This window comes from Leopardus geoffroyi, chromosome D4, assembly GCF_018350155.1.
Source record: "Leopardus geoffroyi isolate Oge1 chromosome D4, O.geoffroyi_Oge1_pat1.0, whole genome shotgun sequence".
NCBI classification, from domain to species: Eukaryota; Metazoa; Chordata; class Mammalia; order Carnivora; family Felidae; genus Leopardus; species Leopardus geoffroyi.
In genome coordinates, this window is record NC_059342.1 from 24,904,135 (window position 1) to 24,928,584 (window position 24,450).

The window sequence follows — 24,450 nt, forward strand, 5'->3', positions numbered from 1 at the left end:
ACACTGACAGGGGTCAATAAATAGTAGCTACTACTGCTCTAGCTTTTTTAATCCTCAATAACTCTGAGATAGATGGTTTTTAATCCTATTTCAGATACTGAAACAAAGAGAGGTTAAGGTTCTAATATGGCCCTCTCCTCTCATGACTTGACTAATTAACTGCCAGGTTAGGATTCAAACCTAAGTCTGACTTCAAGGACCAATCTACCCAGCTAAACAATAATCTATTTTATATGTAAAATGAGATTAATTTAGACTTGTGTTTCTTAACCTTGAAAAAAATCTTACCTTTTCAGAATCTTTAATATCCTTCCAATGTCATTCTGAAAGTTTGTCTAACCTATAATTATATAGCATTTTGGCATATTTTAGGATTTGAAGGTAAGGTGCCAGACTAAAAAAACACATCTATATTTACATTCTGTCAAATCCCCACTAAAATAGTAAAGGATTTTCCAATGCTTTAAGGAGGTATAACTCACATATCATACAATTTGCCCATTTAAGGTGTACAGTCCAGTGGTTTTGAGTATATTTACAGATATGTGCAATCATCACACAATTTTAGAACATTTTCATCTTCTCTAAAAGAAACCAGTACGCTTTAGGTACACCTCTCTATTCCCTCATCACTGCAACCCTTAGGAAACCACTAATCTACTTTCTATAGATTTCTCTATTCTTGACATTTCACATAAATGCAATTATATAATATGTGGTCTTTGTAACTGGCTTCTTTTACCTAGCATAATGTTTTCAAGGTTCATTCATGTTGTAGCATGTATCAATATTTCATTACTTTTTACAGCCAAATAATATTCCATTGTATGGATATATGATGTTTTGTTTATTCATTCATCAAATGATGGGCATTTGAGTTGTTTCCACCTTTGGGCTCTTATAAAATAACGCTGCTATGAACATTTATATACAAGTTTTTGTGTGGACAAAGGTTTGCATTTCTCTTGAGTATATACCTAGATGTAGCATTACCAGGTCATATGGTAACTCTTTGTCTTAACCATTTGAGGAACCACCAGAGTGTTATCCTAAGTGGCTGTGCCATTGTACATTCCCACCAGTAGTGTATAAGGATTCAATCTCTCCACATCCTCACCAATATTTATTACCTGACTTTTTAATTATAGCCATCCTGGTGGTGTTGATTGGCACTCTCCTGATAGCTAATGACACTGAATATCTGTTCATGTGCTTACTTATATATTTTCTTTAGAGAACTATCCAAATTCTTTGCCCTTTTTGAAACTGACTTGTCTTTTTATTAAGGAGTTGCAAAAATTCTTTATGTAGTCCAGATACAAATCTCTTTCAGAGATAGGATTAGCAAAAAGAGATGACAGAACAAATTGAGACCTTTTAGTCTCAAATGGAAGACAATTTTAAAGCTGGACATCAGCTGGGCACCTGGGTCAATTAATTTAGCAGACCCAAGAGAACTGAACCCTGAACTGGCAATGCAGAAAGCTAATAGCTAGATCAGTCCCCAGCATATGTAGAATTCCCAGAAGACCAATACTGGTACCCCCAGAAGCTGAGGGCAGGGGGTAATGAAGTGAGAGATGCCTAAGGCTTAAAACAATGATGATTACTTCAAAGCCTCAGAAACAAGACACATACTCTAAGCAAGCAATTGCTTCAAGCCCAACAAAAGACTGGAGGATTTTCTTCCTCTCTAGAAAGGGAACAAAGTCCTTGGACTAAAGAACGCACAAGGCACACTGAAAGCAGGAGTACATACTAAAATGAAGATTAAACGCAGACATACTACATGCTCAGTCTTTCCCCCTTCACTTCACATCGATGAGACAATGCAGGGAGGGGGGCCTTCACCATCAGGCAGGAAGACTATAATATTATAGTGTCTCCAAGGAGAATCTAACTATTATAAAAGAAAAAAACTTACAGATACGGACATAAGAGTTCTTCCCAGTTACCCTATAGCAGTGGTACCCAATGGGGGTGAGTGTCCCTATCAACCCTGGGACACATTTGACAAAGTCTGAAGACATTTCTGCTTGTCACAATAAGGGTCAGTACCACTGGCGCCTGGTGGGTAGAGACCAGACATGCTGCTAAACACCCTACAATGCCCAGGGCAGCACCACCAACAAAGAACTATCCAATTCAAAATGTCACTAACAACAAGGTCGCAAAACTGCACCAGGGCTATAGTTCTCAAAGTTCTGTCCGCAGATGAGCAGCACTCACTAGTACTAGGTTAACTTGGTGGAAATGCACATTCTCAGTCCCCACCCCATATTAACCAAATCAGAAACCCCAGGGATGGGGCTCAGCAATCTATAATCTAACAAACTTCCCAGATGATTCTGATGTACACTTAAGTGTAAAGACCACTGCCTGCTCTAGGTATAACAGATGCTCCCCAAAAATGTAGACAAAGAAACGTATTAAATGTCATCAAAAGGATACAACCACACACACATGCAAAAAGTCCTCAACAAATAAGTTGCTAAGGAGGAAAAAGCAAAGAAAAACCTGTAGATGAAATTTTAAGTGCACAAGGAACACTCACCAAGATAGACCATAAACTGGGTAATAAAAAAAAACCGTGGAGGGGTTCCTTGGTGGCTCAGTCGGTTAAGCGTCCGACTTCAGTTCAGGTCATGATCTCATGGTTCATGAGTTCAAGCCCCTCGTCAAGCTCTATGCTGATGGCTCAGAGCCTGGAGCCTGGTTCAGATTCTGTGTCTCCTCGCTCTCTGCCCCTCCCCCGCTCATGCTTTGTCTCTCTCTCTCTCTCAAAAATAAATTTAAAAACACTTTAAAAATTAAAAAAAAAAAAAAAAAAGGAATAAAAGGGAACCACTTAGACCTGATAAAGTGCATGTAGGAAATATCTGCAGTTAACATCATACTTAACAGTGAACAACTGAATGCTTTCCCACTAAGATCAGGAACAAAGCAAGGATGTCCCCCCCTGCCCCGAATCACCACTACCCCCACAATCACCACTACTCTACTCAACACTCAATCACCCCTACTCTACTCAACATAGTATTGAAAGTCCCAGTCGAAGCAACAAGGCAGGAAAAGAAAGAATGGCATAGATACTGGAAAAGAAAAACAACAAAAACAAGCAATTTATCAGTCCCTTGCAATGTATGAGCCTTACCCACATCCCACTTCAAAAAGAAATCTCTTTATTTTGGGAGGGAGAGGGAGGGAGAGAGAGGGAGAGGGGGAGGGAGGGAGGGGGAGGGAGAGGGAGGGAGGGAGAGGGAGAGAGAAAGACAGCGTAAGCTGGGGAATGGCAGCGAGAGAATCTCAAGCAGGTTCCACACTGTCAAGGTCAGAGCCAGATGTGGGGCTGAAACTCATGAACCAGGAGATCATGACCTGAGCTGAAATCAAGAGTCAGACGCTTAACCGACTTAGCCACCCATGCGCCCCCCCAAGAAGTCTTTTTAAGCAAATGAGAAAACAAACCAGACTGACAAAAATTATCTGCAAAAGATCCATCAGATAAAGGACTGTTATCCAAAATATATGAAGAACTAAAACTCAACATAACAACCAATTAAAATACCCCAATTAAAAAAAAAGGGGGCAAAAGACTTTGATACCTCACCAAAGATGATAATACAAAATGCAAACAAGCCTGTGAAAGATATTCCACATCATGTGCTATTAGGGAACTAAAATATAAAACAAGGAGATCGCACCATACTCTTATTGCAAGCAAGGATGTAGAACAGGAACTCATTCATGCTGATGATGTACCATTTGGTTTAGTCACTTTGGAAGACAGTTTGGCAGCTTCTTATAAGGCCAAACAATACTCTTACCATTTGATCCAGCAATTGTGCTCCTTGGCATTTACTCAAGGAAGTTAAAAACTTATGTCCACACAAAAGGAGAAAATCAGAAGCTAAGAAGTATTGACAAATGATAAAAGCTGCAAACTTATGTCCACACAAAAAAACCTGCAAAAAGATGTTTATAGTTTTATTCATTACTGTCAAAACTCAGGAACAACCAAGATACTCTTCAGGTGAATAAATAAACTGTGGGATATCCAAACAATGGAATGTTCTTCAGTGCTAAATAGATATGTATTTATAAAATCATGAAAAGACATGAAGGAAACTTAAATGCATATTAGCAAGTCAAAACAGCCAATCTGAAGAGGCCACATACCGTATAATTCCAACAGTACGACATTCTAGAAAAGGCAAAATTATGAGGATCTGTGGTTGCTAGGGGTTAGGAAAGGAAGATGAATAGGCAGAGTACCTGTCATTACACATTTGTCAAAACCCACAGAATGTAAAAACACCAAGAGTGAATCTTAAACTACAGACTTTAGGTGATATGTGTCAGTTGAGGTCCATAAATTGTAACAAATGTACTACTATGGAGTGTGGGGGTGAGGGGGAGCAGGGGTTATGGAACCTTTACTTTCCACTCAATATAAAACTGCTCTAAAAGATAAAATTTTTTGAAAAAAGTAAAAAAATGTAATAAATTCATGCTATCATTATGCTAAAAAATCATTTTGTGACAACAGGGAAATTTTGAACTGATTAAATTAAGGAATTATTCATTGGTAAAGCAGGATAATGTATTGATGTCTTTTAAAAAGGCTCCTTATTTTTTAGAGATACATGCTGAAATATTAAGGGATGAAATAATATAATACATGAGAGAGGCATCAAAATGATGAGGAAGAGGGAGGTACCTTAAGGGAAAGTATACCTGAAACAAGACTGCCTTTAAGATCAACAGTCAAAGCTGAGTACAGGATTCCTGAAGGTGTAACTTATTGTTGTATCTACTCCTTTGACTTGAAATCACCCATAATTAAAAAAATTAAAAATTTAGAAAAGAAAACTATAACAGGCCTAAAACTTTACATACAGTAAAAAAAAAAAAAAAAAAAAAAAAAAAAAAATCCCTCAAAATAAAACATTTTCAGACACACAAAAACAGATTTTGTTATCTGGCATACACAGACTACAGGAAATGTTAATGTGTTCCTCAGACAGAAGAAAATGATCCTAAATGAAGGAATAAAAATTGGAAAGGATATATACACCAGTAAATCAAAATGAAAACTGGTTGTATAAAGCACTAATAATACAGCCTTGTGTTATAAGAAAGTCAAGTCTAGTCCAGAGGTGTGTTAAATGGAGCTCAACTGTTCTAAGGTCCTTGCACTAACTGGGAAGAAGTACAAGTACTTAACAATTTAGACATTTTATAAATTAAAATGCATAAAATAACTACTAGAAGAATAGTAAAAAAGGCTTACCTCTACCAACCTAATAAAGGGGATAAATGAAATAATACAAAACAAAAGAAAAAAAACAGTACAAAACAGGAAAAATAAAAAACAGTATAATGGTAAATGTAAACCAAATTTAGCAGCAATTACATTAACAGACGGTATGTTAAAAAGACAACCAGACTGGATTTAAAAACAACTTCATGTTGGGGCACATGGGTGGCTCAGTCAGTTGAGCGTCTGACTTCAGCTCAGGTCATGATCCCGCGCTTTGTGGGTTTGAGCCCTGCGTCGGGCTCTGTGCTGCAGCTCAGACCCAGGAGCCTGCTGCGGATTCTGTGTGTGTCTGTGTGTGTCTCTATCTGCCCCTCCCCTGCTTGCACTCCATCTCTGTCTCCCCAAAATAAATAAATATTTAAAAAAAATGTTTTTTAAACAACTTCACGTTGCTTAAAAGTGATATACCAAAACTGTAAAGGGGCGCCTGGGTGGCGCAGTCGGTTAAGCGTCCGACTTCAGCCAGGTCACGATCTCGCGGTCCGTGAGTTTGAGCCCCACGTCGGGCTCTGGGCTGATGGCTCAGAGCCTGGAGCCTGTTTCTGATTCTGTGTCTCCCTCTCTCTCTGCCCCTCCCCCGTTCATGCTCTGTCTCTCTCTGTCCCAAAAATAAATAAACGTTGAAAAAAAAAAAAAATTAAAAAAAAAAAAAAACTGTAAAGAAAAAATACAAAGAATGGGTGTAACCAAAGAAAGTTACTGAGGCTATTCTAATCAACAAAACAGGCTTTAATACAAAAGCAACTAGGTCATTTCAACATGCTGAAGTGTTAAACTCACAAGATAAAGCTTTAAAAGTATAAAAGAAAAACAGACAAATCCAAAAGTAGTACAATAAGATCTCAGCACATTTACCTCAGTAACTGATAGAAAACAGGCCAAAAAAAAAAAAAAAAGTTAAAAAGATTTGAACATAATTAACAAATGACCTAACTGTAACATATAGAACACTGCACTCAACAAATGCAGAATATACATCCTTTTCAAGTAAATTTATAAAATTAGACCATATACTCTGCCATAAAGCAAGTCAACATATTTCAAGTTAAACCAAGCATGTACTATGACCACATGCAAATTAAACACTATCGTGCAGGGGTGCCTGGGTGGTTCAGTCGGTTAAGTGGCCAACTTCGGCTCAGGTCATGATCTCGCGGTCTGTGAGTTCTAGCCCCGCGTCGGGCTCTGTGCTGACAGCTCAGAGCCTGGAGCCTGCTTCATATTCTGTGTCTCCCTCTCTCTGACCCTCCCTGTTCATGCTCTGTCTCTCCCTGTCTCAAAAATAAATAAACGTTAAAAAAAAAAATTTTTTTTTAAACACTATCGTGCAATAAAATAGTACCAACAAGAGAAGTCAATAAAGTTCTGGTACAACTGTAAAAGATTTCCTAAGTGGTACCCAAAAAGATGTAACCATTAAAAAAAAAAAAAGGCAGGGGTGCCTGGCTGGCTCAGATGGCTAAGCACCAGACTTCAGCTTGGGTCACGATCCCACGGTCGTGGGTTCAAGCCCTGCGTCGGGCTCTGTGCTGACAGCTCTGAGCCTGGAGCCTGTTTCAGATTGTGTCTCCCTCTCTCTACGCCCCTCCCCTACTCATGCTCTGTCCCTGTCTCTCAAAAATAAACACTAAAAAAGAAAAGGCAAAATAAATTGAACTATCATTATCAGATAAGCAACAGAGAGAAAATACCTAAAACACCAACAATCAAGAGAGCTTGAATCCAGACTTCATACAGGACGTGTACAAATCAACAAGTCAAAACCCAATTAAAAAATTATCAAGAGACTAAAACGAGAACTCACAAAATAAAAGCTAAATGGCTAACACACAGGAAAAGGTGCTTATCCTAATTAATTAACAATCAGGTAACTTCAAATTAAAACCAGTGATACACTCACAGGATGATTCGACTCAAAAGGTCAGGAAAGTGTTGTAGAGGATGTGGAATCCACATACATTACAGGTAGAAACATAAATTGGTATGTTTTGGAAAAATATTTTGAAGTAGAAGCTGAACCTATGCTTACCCTACTGACGCAACAATTTCACTTATGGTATTTTATCTAACAAATTATGTGTCCACAGGTACACCAACAGACATGTTCAAGGAAGCTCAAACCAGTATTCTTTGTTATTAGCCAAAAACATTACACAATTCAACTGTGCTTTAACTATAGAACTGTGGTATACTTAAGATACTACACACAATGACAACAAATGAACTACAGCCACATGTCATCATGGATCCCTCAATGCAGAGCAAACCCAATCACAAATAAAGATAAATTGTGTGATTTCATTTATATATAAAATTTTTATAAAGGGAGAGACAAAATCCATAATGTCAAAAGTGAGGATAGTTACCTCTGGGAGGTGGTGGCTGTAAGGGATCACAAGGTGACTTCTGCGGGATTGGACCTTTGTGCTAATACATGGAACTGTACATTCATGATGGGTGCATTCTTCTGTACTATACATCAATTAAAAATAGGTATAATAGTTGACTGTGAATACCCTACACTAAGAAACAGAAATCAAAACACAGGAGACCAATTTTCCTGGGCACTCCAATTTCAAATGACTCAACTGGCCAGGAAGCTAACATAACTAACATATATACCTTGTCTGTGGTAGGTTATCTGAAAGGAACTGAAGATGAAGATGCTCTAGTTTTAGGTAGTGGACCAGATACAAGACATGGAAATCACAACAGAGACGATCACCCCAAAATAAGACATGGTGTTGCCTGTGAGCATCATATCTGGCAGAGACAGTTAAGACAGGTGATACAAAAGAGCCATAACCTCAAAAGCTTAAAGAACAGCAGTGAATAGTTCAGTTGAGCCCTTAGTAATATTTAAGGACTGGAATCCTCCTAATGTCAGTATCTGAAGGATAATCAGAGCTTTCTGGACAGACTAGATGCATGATACACAGTTGAAAAAGCATTTACATGAATCATTATTTGATTAAGCAGCAAAAATGTGCCTGGCACTATACACACATTATCTCATTCAATCCTCACAACAAAACCCCCAGAAACCAAACGAGTCCTGACAGACCCATAAAAAAACACTTTCTCTTACAGAATTCCAGCACTGTTGAAATAGGATCCTCCGATCTCATGGAACTCTTGGTTCTCAGGGGCACCTAAGGCAATTGGAGTAGGAGTTCATAGCACTTCATAGTCAAACTTAGAAAACATCATGTTAGAAATGGTGAGAGAGTTCAACTATACCTCTGGTACTAGACAAAGGGAAACTGTAGAATCTATCAATTATAATCCAGTTCTTATAAAAATAAATTGTAAATTTTGAACCAATGTCAAACAACTGAGACATCAGAACCACTATGAACCCAACTAGAAGACTAATGTAATATTATAGAAGACTGAAGTGACTATTCTGAGTAAATTATCCAAAGCTTGGAATAAACTAGCAAAAACCAAGGAATTAACAATTCAATTCAGCTGTCTGCCATTCCATTTAAAACAAAAGTGAATAAACCTTACTTTTAATTGTACCATTTCAAATAGATATGATATGCTTTTCCAATACTCTATGCTGTATTTTAGAAAACTTTAATCCAAATATGATCAATGTAAACAATGTTTTTATAGAAAGGCCCAAACTCTGCATACTTCAGATTTCCTTAAACTCTTATTCTGAACCATTTAGGTAGAGGGAAATAGTTTCAGCTTATAGTGGCTTCAAAATTTCCAAAAACATTTCCAACATTTGAACTTTTACCTCCATGTCTGTTTTATTTATTATATCACACTTTTACTGAACAAGAGAAAATCAGAGACTAAACACTATTGACAGACAAAAAAGGGGGGGAGGGCGCCTGGGTGGCTCAGTCGGTTAAGCGTCCGACTTCGGCTCAGGTCATGTTCTCATGGCTCAGGTCATGTTCTCATGGTTCGTGAGCTCAAGCCCCATGTTGGGCTCTATGCTGACAGCTTGGAGTCTGGATCCTGCTTCGGATTCTGTGTCTCCCTCTCCCTCAGCCCCTCCCCCACTTGTGCTCAGTCTCTGTCTCTGTCTCTCTCTCAAAAATAAACATTAAAAAAAAGAAGAAAAAAATAGCAATCTTGAAAATTGTCAAAGCTGTTTTAGACAGTCCACAGATATTATTCCTCTGCAGCAACATAAAACTTATGCAACAAATTATATAAAATGTTTCCATCTATCTAGGGAAGAATGTTAACCATAAAGGAAAGATTTTTGTAATTTCCTTTAGTTATTTCTAAACTAGATAGATAGATATTCCTATTTTTGTCCTTAGGCCCACATGGCAACCACTAACTCAAAATGAAAAATATATGCTAGAATAGGCCTCTAAGGATCCATATTTCCTGTAAGTTTCCTATTCTGTTCTTGCACTGACAACCTACAGTAATAACCAATGGGCCAAACAGTTGAAAACCTGAAGTACTAGACATTTTCCCAATAACCAGTAGAATCAAAATCAAGTAAGTAATTTAAGTTAATGGTTTGAAATCAACCCAGCATGTAAAAAACAGTCGGGAGCCACTTCTCTCAACATCATCCAAAGACAGATGTTATCGATTATCCAGCTAACCGAACTTTACCCCTGTGTGATCACCAAAATTATTTTACATTCTACTGAATATAATGAAACTTTTTGATAGTGCTGAGTTACTGCTGCATATATTAATTGCTGTTCTGCAATACAGTGATACTGTTCCAGATTCACTCTTAAGGTGTCCTGTATCTGCTTTTTTACCAGGCTGTCAGTTCTTAGCTTGACAGCATACCTCCTCTTCCCTCTAAATTTGCTATTTTTAAGGGGAGCAAGAGGCAAATAGGTAATCAAGAATTAGAAACCCATATAAAATAGAATGCTGAGATAATCTGAAATGAAAATGTATGCTTTAGTATATCAACTTTTATGAGAACAATCTCAGCTGTTCAGGGCCCACTTCACTTGATTCCCTGTTCTTGACTGACTGGAGGAAGAAAATCTCTCTCTCTCTCTCTCTCTCTCTCTCTCTCTCTCTCTCTCGCACGCGCACACACACACACACACACACTTGCAGTGAAGGGAGGGAACAAACTGGTAAGAAACAAAGAATGTTTTTGAAACATTTAGACCTGAATTCAAATCTTGGTTTTGCCACTTACAAGTTGTTACCTTGAGGACACTCTGACCTGAGGTTTCCTTATCAGTAAAATGGAGGTAATATTTATTCTGCAGGGTTGATGGGAGAATTAAGAGATATATGTAAAATGCCTGGGGGCAGAGTACTCACACGCACTCTACATTCTAACCCAATTATGTGAGTATAAACTGAATTATAACCATTTAATATTAAGTTAATCTGATTTTAAGTTGGCTAAAAGAAAAACTATCATCCTTTACAAATATCCCACAATCGAACCTTGCCTTTTACGGGGGGGGGGGGGGGGGGGGGCGGGGCAAGTAGAAACACTTTGCAACCTTTACAAAGAAACTCTGAATACTAAAACATACATATTAATTGTATTTCTTGCAGAACCACATATTAATAGCATTCAGCAAGAATTTTCTAAATAGTTATCTAATAATATACTGCATTCAAACATTTGCTATTTGTTTTCTAAGTCACAAGTCTTTCAATCAGTTCCTCATTCAATATTGCTAAGATCTCTTGAAAAAACTCCATATTCAATAAATCATCTTATGTAATAGCTCATCCAGTTATTTCTCCAAATACCTGATGTCTGTCTGAGTAACCTTGTTAGTATTCTCATTAAAAAACATTGCATAAATCTTACACAAAGATGTCAACTATGAGAAATAACGAGAGACACAGACAACTACATAGGAAAAGGGCACCTTCTTATAAAATTGAACACTCAGCCATAAATATGATACATTATCCATAAAATACACATAAAATATTTTTACATAAAATACATAAAATATTTTTAAGAGTTTCTATGATTTAAATCTGACAAAGAATAGCAAACTAAATGTTCGACTATTCACATGCTAGGATACTATTAAAGCTTCCTTCTACTGTAAAAAATTAAGACTCCATTCACTAGCTAACAAAAGGGTGAAGGAGGGGGGCGCCTGGGTGGCGCAGTCGGTTAAGCATCCGACTTCAGCCAGGTCACGATCTCGCGGTCCGTGAGTTCGAGCCCCGCGTCGGGCTCTGGGCTGATGGCTCAGAGCCTGGAGCCTGTTTCCGATTCTGTGTCTCCCTCTCTCTCTCTGCCCCTCCCCCGTTCATGCTGTGTCTCTCTCTGTCCCAAAAATAAATAAACGTTGAAAAAAAAAAAAGGGTGAAGGAGGAATGAAACCAATACAAGTAGAGCATGTAGGGGCGCCTGGGTGGCGCAGTCGGTTAAGCGTCCGACTTCAGCCAGGTCACGATCTCGCAGTCCGTGAGTTCGAGCCCCGCGTCAGGCTCTGGGCTGATGGCTCAGAGTCTGGAGCCTGTTTCCGATTCTGTGTCTCCCTCTCTCTCTGCCCCTCCCCCGTTCATGCTCTGTCTCTCTCTGTCCCAAAAATAAATAAAACGTTGAAAAAAAAAAAAAATTAAAACAAAAAAAAACAAGTAGAGCATGTAACTCTGAGCCAGGTACTTTATACATATTATCTCATGAAACCCTCCAAACAATCTAGTGAAGCAAGTATTATATCACATGTTAAAAATGTTGCCAATGATGTGGATGGAACTGGAGGGTATTATGCTAAGTGAAATTAGTCAGTCAGAGAAAGACAAAAATCATATGACTTCACTCATATGAGGACTTTAAGAGACAAAACAGATGAGCATAAGGGAAGGGTAACAAAAATAATATAAAAACAGGGAGGGGGACAGAACAAAAGAGACTCATAAATATGGAGAACAAACTGAGGGTTACTGTACGGGTTGTGGGAGGGGGGATGGGCTAAATGGGTAAGGGGCAATAAGGATCTACTGAAATCACTGCTTCGCTATATACTAATTTGGATGTAAATTTTAAAAAATAAAAAATAAAGTTAAATCAAAAAAAAAAAAAAAAAGGCTGCCAATGAGGCTCAAAGGTAAAAGCACCTTGCTCAAAGATCTCTCCAATTCCAGAGTCCATGTTCTCTCCAAACTGCAGACCACATTTCAATATACTTACATTAATATGCCAATATACATTTCCCCCTTTCTCAAAATACTAACAAAACTTTTATGAATAATAAATAAATAATAGTGGAATAAGTTAGTTCCACATATGCCAATATGGAAAGACAACAAACAAGTGAAGACAGTAAAGTGTGGGTAACGATCCATCTGCCTAACAAGAATAAATAGAATATTATATATGAGTACACAGATAAATATTTTTCTAGGCAGAATCTCCAAGAGTTTAAAAGCTATGAAATTTTTTATCAAATCCATTACACCCAAGTCTAGAATCTATAGCAGCTGCTTAACCAGTAAGTAAGTAAACCAAGCAGTCTATGTTGTCATATCTAGAAGACATCAAACTAGCTCATAATAGCAAAATCTACCTGGAAAAAACAGAGTTCAGATCTTCTGGGGTAATGAAAATATTCTGCAAATCAAAGGAACACACATATACACATTATGATATCTATAATGAATGGAACGTTCTGTATGCTAACCCAAAACTTTTTGCATCAAACAGATTTACAGATGATATCAACTTTAGTCCCTAAAAAAATTCCAATCCGAATTTAATGAAAAATATTTTTAAATAGTGGAAGCTGTTCTCACAGAAAAAACTGAAATAATGCCATTAGACATTTAATTACACTAAAAATAAACATCACGTTTTTGTAAGCAAATCACAGTTAAAAATATCCTCAAATAAGTACAAAATATTGCAAATAAATCTTTAAAACACTATTTGCTCACTCAGTAAATACCAGTATTACTCAGTATGTGCCAAGCACCATGGGATTAGGAGGTAAGCAAGACAGCCCCTACCCCTGCAAATTCAGTATGGGGTAGGGAGGATAAAGTCCATATAATCACAAAATGGTATCACAAATAATTGGTAAGTTTGATTGGTAAGTCCAATCAAACTCTGATAAACTGGTAAATCCAATCAAACTCTGATAAACATTTAAATAAATTTTAATCGTATTGTACACCTGAAACTAATAATATGTTAGCTAAACTGTGTAATAACTAACTGGAATTTAAATAAAACCTTTTTAAAATATAAATAAATAAACTTTAAGGCTCTAAATCCAGCCAGAGAAAAGTCAAGGCAGCCTGGAGTAGTGGTTAGGTGTGAGCTCCAAAGTTAGTCACTGGGTTTGAATATAGGCTCCACTATTTAATAGGTAAATGAATTTGATCACATCAACCTGAGTCTGTTTCTTCATTTAAAAAAAAGGGGGAGGGGGTAAATAATACTTTCATCATAAAGTTGTGAAACTTGGGGCTCCTGCGTGGCTCAGTGGGTTAAGAGCCTGACTTTTGATTTCAGCTCAGGTCACAATCTCACAGTTCGTGATATGAAGTCCCATATCGGGCTCCAAACTGACACTTCAGAGCCTGACTGGGATCCCGTCTTTCTGTCCCTCCCCTGCTCGGGTGTGCACAGGCACCTGTACTCTCTCTCAAAATAAATAAATCAACATTTAAAAAATAAATAAAATAAAGTTGTGAAACTTAAAAAAAAAAAAAAAAAAGGTACTGTATTACACCTTGATAAGCCTAGAATAAATACTAGCTATTATGTTACTATCATTAGCAGCATTGTTAAAGGCCCAGAGAGGCAAAGAGCTAGTGAGTGATATTTGGGGTAAGAAAGACATACAGATGGCTGAAATGCAGTAAATAATAGAGAAGAGATTGGCAGGGAGCAAAACATGAAGACTCTATTAGCTGTGCTATGTGATTCAGAAGTCTGTAGCCACATGTGGCTAGTCCAAATTGAGATGTGCTGTAAGTATAAAATACACACCAAATTTTGAAGACTTAGTATGAAAAAAAGGTAAAATATCTCATTTTTAAAGTCTATTTACATGTTGAAATGATATTTAGAATATACTGGATTAAACAAAACATACTATTAAAATTACAATACCCAAAAGGTAGACCAATGCAAGTGTCCATCAACCGATGAATGGATACACAAAACGTGGCAAGTACATACAACACAGTGTTATTCAGCCTTAAAAAGGAAGGAAATTCTAACATCTGCTACAACAGTGATGAAACTTGAGGACTTTATACAAAGTGAAATAAGTCTTAAAAGGACAAATACTTATGATTCCACTTTTATGAGATACCTAGAGTAGTCAAATTCAGAGACAGAAAGTAGGATGCTTGTTGCCAGGGGCTGCTGGGAGGGGAATGGGTAGTTATTGTTGAATAATATAAAGTTATTGTTTAATAAATAAGGTACAGTTTTGCAAGATGAAAAGAGTTCTGTAGACGGATGGTGGTAATGGTTGTACAAAAATGTCACTGAATGACACACTTAAAAATGGTTGAGTGTATTTAAGGGGTGCCTGGGCGGCTCAGTCAGTTGAGCATCCAACTTCACCTCAGGTCATGATCTCATGGCTCATGAGTTTGAGCCCCACGTTGGGCTCTGAGACAGCTCAGAGCCTGGAGTCTGCTTCCCATTCAGTGTCTCATTCTTCTCTCTGCCCCTCCCCCACACATAGGGGTGTGTGCTCTCTCTCTCTCTCCCTTCCTCCCTCAAAAATGGACGTTAAGAAAACCTATTTAAAAAATGGTTAAGTGTATTTTAACCACAATAAAAAAAATTTTCACTATTCTTTTAAGTGACTATGAAAAACTTAAGTTACATGAGGCTTACATTAAATTTCTACTGGGGCGCCTGGGTGGCGCAGTCGGTTAAGCGTCCGACTTCAGCCAGGTCACGATCTCGCGGTCCGTGAGTTCGAGCCCCGCGTCGGGCTCTGGGCTGATGGCTCAGAGCCTGGAGCCTGTTTCTGATTCTGTGTCTCCCTCTCTCTCTGCCCCTCCCCCGTTCATGCTCTGTCTCTCTCTGTCCCAAAAATAAATAAACGTTGAAAAAAAAAAAAATTTCTACTGAACAACACTATACTTAAGCCATGGTAAAATTTTCTAGTGAGAAAGGTTTGAGCACTAACATGACAAGATCTAGAACAGTAAGCCCTAATGCCTTAAGGCAGAAGTCAGCAAACTTTCTATAGAGGGCTAGAGAATAAATATTTTCAGTTCTGTGGATCATATGGTCACTCTGAAAGCAATCATAAATAATAACGTAAGTAAATGGACATGAAGGCCCAGTATAGTTGCGCCTCCAATTATATATAGAGATACCTTAAAGCACCATATAGACACCTTAAGGCAGGTATCCATATAACTTAAGGTTATCTATCCACTATAATCAATAGCTCCTACCAGCTCAGACTGCTAAGTTTTCAGGAATTTTGAGAGCCAGTTTTAATATTGGTAGCTTAATTTCTGACAGGATAAGAGTATTTACACTGTGATAATCAGCAAACACTACAATTCAGTGCTGACTTTCCTGAAGAAGTGGTTGACAAACATTTACCAGCACACCACTGACTGTACTAACTTCTTTCCTATGCATTTAAAATTGTACTACTTGTGAACAATCTTTGAGAAAAATGGATAATCACACGACAGTCATTCTGTGTTCTGTGGTTCAGATGGAGATGATCAGCTGAGAAAAGCTATTGTAGAAGAATTACGTTCCAGCAACCAGAAACAAGTGGAACATTCTGAAACACTCAAGAGTTGTGCTTGGAAAGTGGTAACCTAAGAGAAGAGCAGTTTAAGACAAAGCTGTGAGAAGGGCAGGAAGCCATGAGGTTATGTATATACTGCACCCAATAAAGGCTCAATAACTGGCAGCTATTATTAAATACCTATTATTGTGCATAATGGTCTAGATTCATTTGTAAACAAATATTTACTGAGCCCAAACTATGTGCTAGGCTTTGATAACAATGATGAACAATCACACATTGTCTTTAGTTTTAGTTTTAGAAACAAGCATTAATCAAATAATCACACAAATACTGAATTTTGATTAATTACGATCAAAAAACAGAGTGCTGTGAAAAAATACAACAGGGAATACCAATCTAGTCTAGACAATCAAGGATACTTCTCTGAGAAAGTGATCTCTGCATGGAAATTAAGGGATGAGTGGGAAGAGGCAGAGTAGGAAGCATTCCAGGTAGCAAGAACAAACTGCAAAGTCCTGAGGCAGGGAAAAAAATGTAACAACACGGTCAAGGAACTAAAAAGTCGGTATGACAAGAGTCAAGCTACCAAGGAGGAAAGAACACATCAGAATGGAGAGGTAGGTAGAACTCAGATGTTGCTGACAGCTGTGGAAGAGAAAAATCCCCACCTGACCATTTCCTACCAACTCTGGGTCAATGAAGAGTATAAGATCAGGGGTGTGCTCTCCTGGCAGGAGAGCACATAGGGCCTCAAGCCCATGTTTATGAAAGTCTAAGATCAATGGGGAGCTATTAGTTTCAAGTAGAGGGTAACATGATCTGATTAATGTTTTTTTCAGAGACTGCTGTAGGAGTGAATGAGTGTCTGGGAGGGAAGAGCCAGAGAAGTGGGGAGACTCACCAACAAGCTACTGTAAGTTTCTAGGCAAGAGGAAATGACAACTTAGTGGAGTCAATCCTCAATGTTGTAAGTACCTATTTAATCTATTAGATGCTCTCCTTATAACAGTTTTTGGTTTAGGATATACCACTTTGTAAATTTGAAACCTGAGTTTTTGTGTATGTATGCAGGTTATATCTACTGATATTTGCTATATTAAAAATTAAAACTGAGGCATCTTTAAATATTCATTTAAAAATAATAAATTCACTACATGTCAACATAAATAACATTCTTATAAAAAGTAACTATATTTCCCCAGTGTGAAGAGTAGCATACTTTTGGGGCGCCTGGGTGGCGCAGTCGGTTAAGCGTCCGACTTCAGCCAGGTCACGATCTCGCGGTCCGGGAGTTCAAGCCCCGCGTCAGGCTCTGGGCTGATGGCTCAGAGCCTGGAGCCTGTTTCCGATTCTGCGTCTCCCTCTCTCTCTGCCCCTCCCCCGTTCATGCTCTGTCTCTCTCTGTCCCAAAAATAAAATAAAAACGTTGAAAAAAAAAATTTTTAAAAAGAGTAGCATAGTTTTAAATTTTTGCAGATTACTTTAGTCTCATAACAGAAGACAACTGGATTTTCACATCTGTTGCAATATCCCACATCTTACAGCTTCTGAAAAAGTGTTGTTGATTTTTGAGAGAATTAGAGTGAGAAATACAAATAACAGAAATCTTATGAAAACAGGTTTGATCTCATGGTCCTCTTAGAAGGGTATTGGGGACCCCCCCAGACCACACTGAGAACTGCTGTTTGCGCAATAGGAAGCCAAATAATCACGATGAGATACCACTTCACGGCCAACTAGGATGGTGATAATCAAAGACAGACAATAACAAATGTTACAGGGAATGGAATCCTCATGCATAGCTGGTGGAAATAAAAAATGGTACGGCCACTTTGGAAAATAGTTTGGCAGTTCCTCAAAAAGTTAAACATAGAGCTACAACATGACCCAGCAGTTCCACTCATAGGTACACACTCAACAAAAACAGATGTCCACACAAAACCTTCTGAGTTATTCACAAAGCATTATTCAGAACAGTCAAAAAGAACAACCCAAATGTTCATTAACTGATGAATGGAGAAATAAAATGTGATATATGCCCACACAGTGGAATATTATTCAGCAATAAAAAGGGAGAACTAATAAATGCTTTAACATGAAGGAACCTTGAAAACATTATGTTAAGTGATAGAAGCCAGGCACAGGTTTTCAAAATCTGCTGTATTTTAACACTTCCAGCACATTCCAAATCAGTTCAACCATATTTTAAGCATTCAACAGCCAGATGGGCTGGTAGTACCAAAGTGGACAGCACAGTTCTGGACCCATCATAAAGTATAATGTTCAATGTTTATAATAATGACCCTGATACACTGCAATTTCCCTTAGCAAGATAAGGCTCAATTATATGCAATACAATATTTACGTTACACTGATAGTTTTCTAAAAGTTTCAAGTGATGAAAAAAATTAACTTATTTTGAGAGAGAGAGAGAGCACGCATGCAGCCGCACATGAGCAGGGTAAGGTCAGAGACAGGAAGAGAGAATTCCAAGCAGGCTCTGCGCTGTCAGTGCAGAGCCCAATGCGGGGCTCGATCTCATGAACCATGAAATCACAACCTGAGCCAAAATCAAGAGTCAGACGCTTAACCACTGAGCCACCCGGGTGCCCTGAAAATGTTTTCTAAAACTTGAATATAGGCTGCCTGAATATTTCAGGTAACTGTATTTCACCATCTTACACTATAACCTAGAGAGCTTACAGAATCCCAGAACAAGCTAGTCAGATGTTCCCTGGAAGCTCCTGTCCATTCTCTGCACTAATTTTAATGACTCACTCACACACACACACACACACACACACACACACGTGTGTGCACCCCCAACCCCCATTCTGGACTTCATCTCACTTGTTGACATTTGGAGGTCCTCAAACTATTTCCAATAGCAGAAAACGAATAATTAATAGAATAATAATTTCATACACAGGGACTTTGTGCCACTACACACTTAAACTATTTTTTTTATCTACTTATGTAAACCCCTATTAACAAAACCACCTTGAAACACAGGTAAGTTCACATTCTAACTACCTTTAGTTAGAAATTTAAACATTACTCAATTGACTGCTTGCTGAAAAGTAAATGTCCCTTTAATTTTAAAAAAGTGTTGTTATCAACCCCAAACAAGTAATATTAAATACCAACTGTATTAAGGTATCCTGTTTCTGCCTGTTGGTTATACACACTCAAACAGAACCTGAGGGCAAAACAGGAAAATTAGTTACTACCTGACAACATATTTTACAACTGACCCAGAAAGCTTAGTTTTATCCAATTATTAGAACATTCATATAAATACCATTTCAGCATAATGTACTAACAGAATTTACATTACACAGAAACACTTAATGAAAAAGATTCCAAATTGTAGAATATGGAATTTGCCTGACAGAAAACCTATGCCTTCAATGCTCTCCTTTTAGAATTCTATCTTTATCTCTAAGATTAAATTTTTCAGTTTGAAATATTTCCCAATTTTTTACTGAACATGGAATCTTAGTATCAGCAAATATATTTTAATGACAAATTTTAATCTGTAACATATAGTTTAAATCTATTAAACCCTCTAAGAAAAATTTAAGGTACAAAATGACATACTTTATTGTGCTTCAAGTAGAATTTTACAAATCATCTGAAAAGTGCTTTTCTTTTTTTTCAACGTTTATTTATTTATTTTTGGGACAGAGAGAGACAGAGCATGAACGGGGGAGGGGCAGAGAGAGAGGGAGACACAGAATCGGAAATAGGCTCCAGGCTCTGAGCCATCAGCCCAGAGCCTGACGCGGGGCTCGAACTCACAGACCATGAGATCGTGACCTGAGCTGAAGTCGGATGCTTAACCGACTGCGCCACCCAGGCGCCCCAGCTTTTCTTATACTCACATATTTTCTTGTGTTTTCCTTAACACATATAGTTAGACCCCACAAGACAGTTCAACTTGTCTTCAGGTTATTGATGCCGTGTCACGTGTTTTTTATCATGTTTTCTGCTTCAATATAAAGCATTTTTCAGAATAAAAATTCCACTGCCATCAGAATAAGTTGCTTTGGAAAAGCTTTCACTTTATCAAAATTTTACTTTGGTGAGAGAATAGAAAAATTAAAATTTCCACAGAATTTGGAGCACCTGGGTGGCTCGGTAGGTTAAGCATCCGACTTGGGTTCAGATCATGATCTCACGGCTCGTGAGTTCAAGCCACACGTCAGGCTCTGTGCTGACAGCTGAACCTGGAGCCCACTTCAGATTCTCTGTCTCCCTCTCTCTCTGCCCCTCCCCTGCTCACGGCTCGGTCTCTCTGTCCTTCAAAATAAATAAACATTAAAAAAAAATTTTTTTAATAAATAAAATATCCACAGAATTTAAAATTCTAACTTCACCATCACAAGGTGTAAAAACAATCCTACAGACAGAACATCATCAAAAGACTTAAATGATTTTTTCTATTTATAAAATACTGATTTTTTTCTTAGCTTATACAATAAAATGCTGAAAGCAGGTAGGAAGGTAGAAACCTGAACTAGGAATCCTAGAAAGAAGACCCCAGGGCATCAAAAGATAATATGGCTACACACACACCAGAAAAGCTAAAATGAAAAAGACTGACACTATCAAATGCTGGCAGGGATGTGGAGCAACAGGAACTCCCAAGCACCTTTGGTGGAACTGTAAGTTGATAGAAGCTCTTTTTAAAAACATGGCTCTATCCTATCACCCAGTCATTGCACTTCTAAGTATTTTACAAGAGAAAACGCATCTGTCCAACAACAACAAAAATGGTACATGGGTGTTCACAGCAACCAACCACAAGCAACCCAGGTAGTCCTCAACAAGAGACTGCAGAAATTATGATGTATTCATACAGTGGAAAACAAAGCAATAAAAAGAAATTGAAAGCACACGCAAGAATTAATCTCAAAACATTATGCTGACTGAAAAATCTTCTGTGAAGTTGCAGAACAGGGAAAACTAATGGCAAAAAAATCAAAACAGTGGTGGATGGAGGGGAGTGACTGAAGGGACTGGCAAAGAGCAAGAAGGAAATTTCTAGTCAATTATAAAGTTCTACATCTTGAGAATTATAAAGTTCTACAGCTTTGAACGACACAGGTGTATGTATGTGTGAAAAGCATTTAATGATATTTGCAACTTACTCTGAAATGCATCCAAAAAATAAAAGTGACTATTAAATGATTAGTTGTGTGACAGAGCAAATACAGCAAAATGTCAACTGCAGGTGACGAACATCAGGAATGTTCACTGTACAATTCTTTCAACTTTCCTGTATGTTGGAAAATACAAAAATGTTAAGGGAAATTTTTATAGAATACAAAAAAAAAAATGGTGATTCAGAGTAGGTGATAAAAGTTTCTCACTTGATGACACAGTCTATTTACTGCTTTACAAAACACACCACCTTTCAGAACTATATAAACCAATATCCCAATCGTTCACTGGGGGGTAGGGGAGGGGACTTATAGGTACATTTCAGGAACTGGTTCCTCAGAACCTGTTCACATTATCTGAGATGATCCGACAATTATGGGAAATATTCTGAGATGTATATTCAACAAAAAGCTAAAACAAATTTGTTGGAATTCTTCAAGATTCTTAATTAAACAGCAAAGTTTGTATACCTGAACAGATTTTACGTAGTAAATTATTTGGTGATATTCTCTATTAACTCCAATTTTGTTTTTTTTATTCGATTGTAACTGCTAGTATCTGCAAAACGTGGCTATCATCCCACTAAAAGCAAACAAAAACCTTCCCAACGACTAGCACCTAAGGGATGATAGATAAATATACTAAAAAGAAAACAGCAAGTCATCAATGAAAGTCATCCACCTTTCTCCTCAAACCTAGTACTATTAAGATGTGAGACTGAAAGCAATTTCTACGTCACGGTTAATTTTTTTCTTGAAGATTGAAAGGTAGCAATTGCAGCAATCAAAACGCAAAACTAAAGGTACACGTGCTCCCCACCCCAAAATCTGCCTAAACCCGCAGGCAGGTAAAACAATGAGCACTCCACCCCCACCCCCTTTTTTTTTTTTTTTTAAAATTCATGAGACAAAACCGAAGAGGCTAGAGCGAACCCTCGCCCTAGCCCAGCCTCCACCCCGCCCGGAGCCCGGCGGTGGTCCCTTTCCTTTGTGAGGAGCCGGAGGGAGGCGGCGGGGGGCGGGGAGCTGGGGGAGGAGGCTGGTGGTCGGCGGACGCTGGAGCAGGAGGAGGGCGCGGAGGGAAGCGGCGTCGGCGCGTCCCACAAACAGGCCGCGGGGCCCCGCCACAAGCCTCTGCGGTGTCCCAAGAAGCACACCCAGACACTCGGGTGTGATCTAATTCGGGAAGACACCCGCGAGAGGGGCCGAGCGCACCTCGGGGGGACGATCCCCTCCCAGGCCCTTCCGAAACCGTCTCCTCCCGCCGCGGGCGGAGGTCCTGCCGCCACCCCCACCCGGGCCCGAGGCCAGGGCGGCCCTCACCTGCTGGACGGAGCTATTCTCGGGCACGGCGAACTCCTCCTTCTCCTTCGGGGTCTTCACGGTGACTTTCATGATCTTGGGCTCCGCGGAGGCAGCGGCCGCGGGGGCGCCGGCACCTTCGGCCGCGGCGGCGCTGTCCTGGGAGCTCGGAGGGCCGCCGCTTTCACCACTCTCGGCCATGGCGGCGGCGGCGGTGACTCAGGCGCGCAGGAGGGAGCGGGCGAGCGAGGGGGAGCCAGCAGACGGCAGAGCCGGCCGGCCCGGGCAGTGGAGAATGCTGGGCACGCCGCCTCAGTGACAACGGGTGCAGGGCCGCCCTGGCAGGCGAGGGGCCGCGGAGCTCGGTGTGGGCTCCGGCGCAGGCCCGGGTCGGGCGCTCGGCAGCCGCCGTGTGTTCAGACGCCGCTCGGTCGCAGCGACATCCGCAGCCGCCGCCGCTCTTCCTCCTCCCCGCCCCTCCCCCCACGTCCCTCGGCCGGCGCCGCGCGGGGCACGCCGGGTAACTCAGCTGGCGGCGTCGCCGAGTCATGCCCGGCCGGCCCTGCTTCCAGCTCCGGCTGCTTTACTTTCCCTCTCCCGCTCCATTGCTCAGACGGTGGGCGCAGCCAGAATGGAGGACTAAAAGCAAAGCGGGGTGGGAGAAGTCAGTTCTTTCATTTCATTCCCTTCGCCAAAAAATTAGGTAGGGGGTTCTGGGAAGCACTGTAACGGCGCGCTGTGATGACCTCACGACTAGCGAAATTACTAGAAAGGGGGCTCGACCACTGGGCGCTGTAGCCGCGGGTGCGCCTGCGCGCTGGTGGTCCAGGTCGTGTCCCCCGCCCCCTTCATACCCCGCGGTGGCCATGCCCAGCCCCTCCCCGCGGCGTCACGCTCGCCTCACCAGTGCGCGCTGCCGGTACCTCGACGGGTGGGGAGTGAAAATGCAGGCGAGGTGTGCTGTTACTTCACATCTTTCCATTTGCCTACTTTTAGGATTTAAAATGCTTGATCTTACTGCCCCGTGCGCGGGAGTTGGAAGCTGAGTTAATGGAAAAATGATCCTCTTCATAACGAAAGGGAAAATGGAGTAGAAGCCGTAGCCACCCTGCGCAATCCTGCGGAGTCATTGCTCCACCGCCAGGGCGTCCCGCCCTCGGGTCAGCCCGGTTTGGTCTGGCGATCAGGCCACCTCTGTTGACAGTGGCCTCTCCTGACAGCCCTGCGCGAGCGCCCCAAATTCTCTGTAAACACCAGCCCTCAAAAGATACGGGACAGAAACAGGATGGTGCCCCCGGACTGCCCATCCAACTGGGGCAGTTTAATGTAGCCGAGATGTTCAATTTATAGTCTATCAAATTAGATTAAGTTAACTGCTGCAGTTCCGACTCTGGTTGTCAGTAAAAGCAGTTGGGAAATTGTTTTCAGCATGGTATGGGTACAAATAAGAAATATGCTTATTATTTTTACCGGGAGAATTCTGATTTTGAAATGACGTCATCATTTGTCTTTAAAGATGACTTGTAAGGAATATGGAACCCAGGACGTTAACTTTATTAATCAGTACTGCGCAAATGGAAACCCTGACAGCCCTCTGTGACTCAACTATACAAAGACATTCTGCATTTCTGTTTTTAAACAGTCCAACTTTTCCGGGGATAAACAGTCACGTGAAGACTACCTTTTAGCAGAACCCCTTTGGAATGTGGGCGTAAGAGAAGTTCTGAAAGAATAAATTGCAATATAGACGTCATTTGACATCAGCTAAATTTCTGGCAGCATTGTTCAATAAGGTGAGGAGGTTACTCAAGGCTCTCTGCTGAAGGACACCCACTGCTGAAGGGTGACTACTTGCATACGTCTAGATGTGAGGTAATCACTACTTCTCAAGGTAGAAAGTTCCATTGGACAACCAATCACTGTCTCTAACCCTGCACTTATGAACTTGCTCTGTAATTATCTATGTCTAATTTCTAAAAAA

At 39.9% G+C, this 24,450-nt stretch overlaps 1 protein-coding gene across 2 annotated transcripts in view; it reads right to left on the reverse strand.

The window, feature by feature from the left end:
* Nucleotides 1–23,021, reverse strand: part of UBQLN1 (ubiquilin 1) — a 46,806-nt gene extending 23,785 nt beyond the window's left edge. For both annotated transcript variants that reach the window (XM_045469402.1, XM_045469401.1), the window contains exon 1: nucleotides 22,491–23,021. In XM_045469402.1, the coding sequence (XP_045325358.1) occupies nucleotides 22,491–22,670 (180 nt within the window). In that variant the 5' untranslated portion in view covers nucleotides 22,671–23,021. The remainder of the gene's footprint in view (nucleotides 1–22,490) is intronic.
* Nucleotides 23,022–24,450: the final 1,429 nt, after the last annotated feature.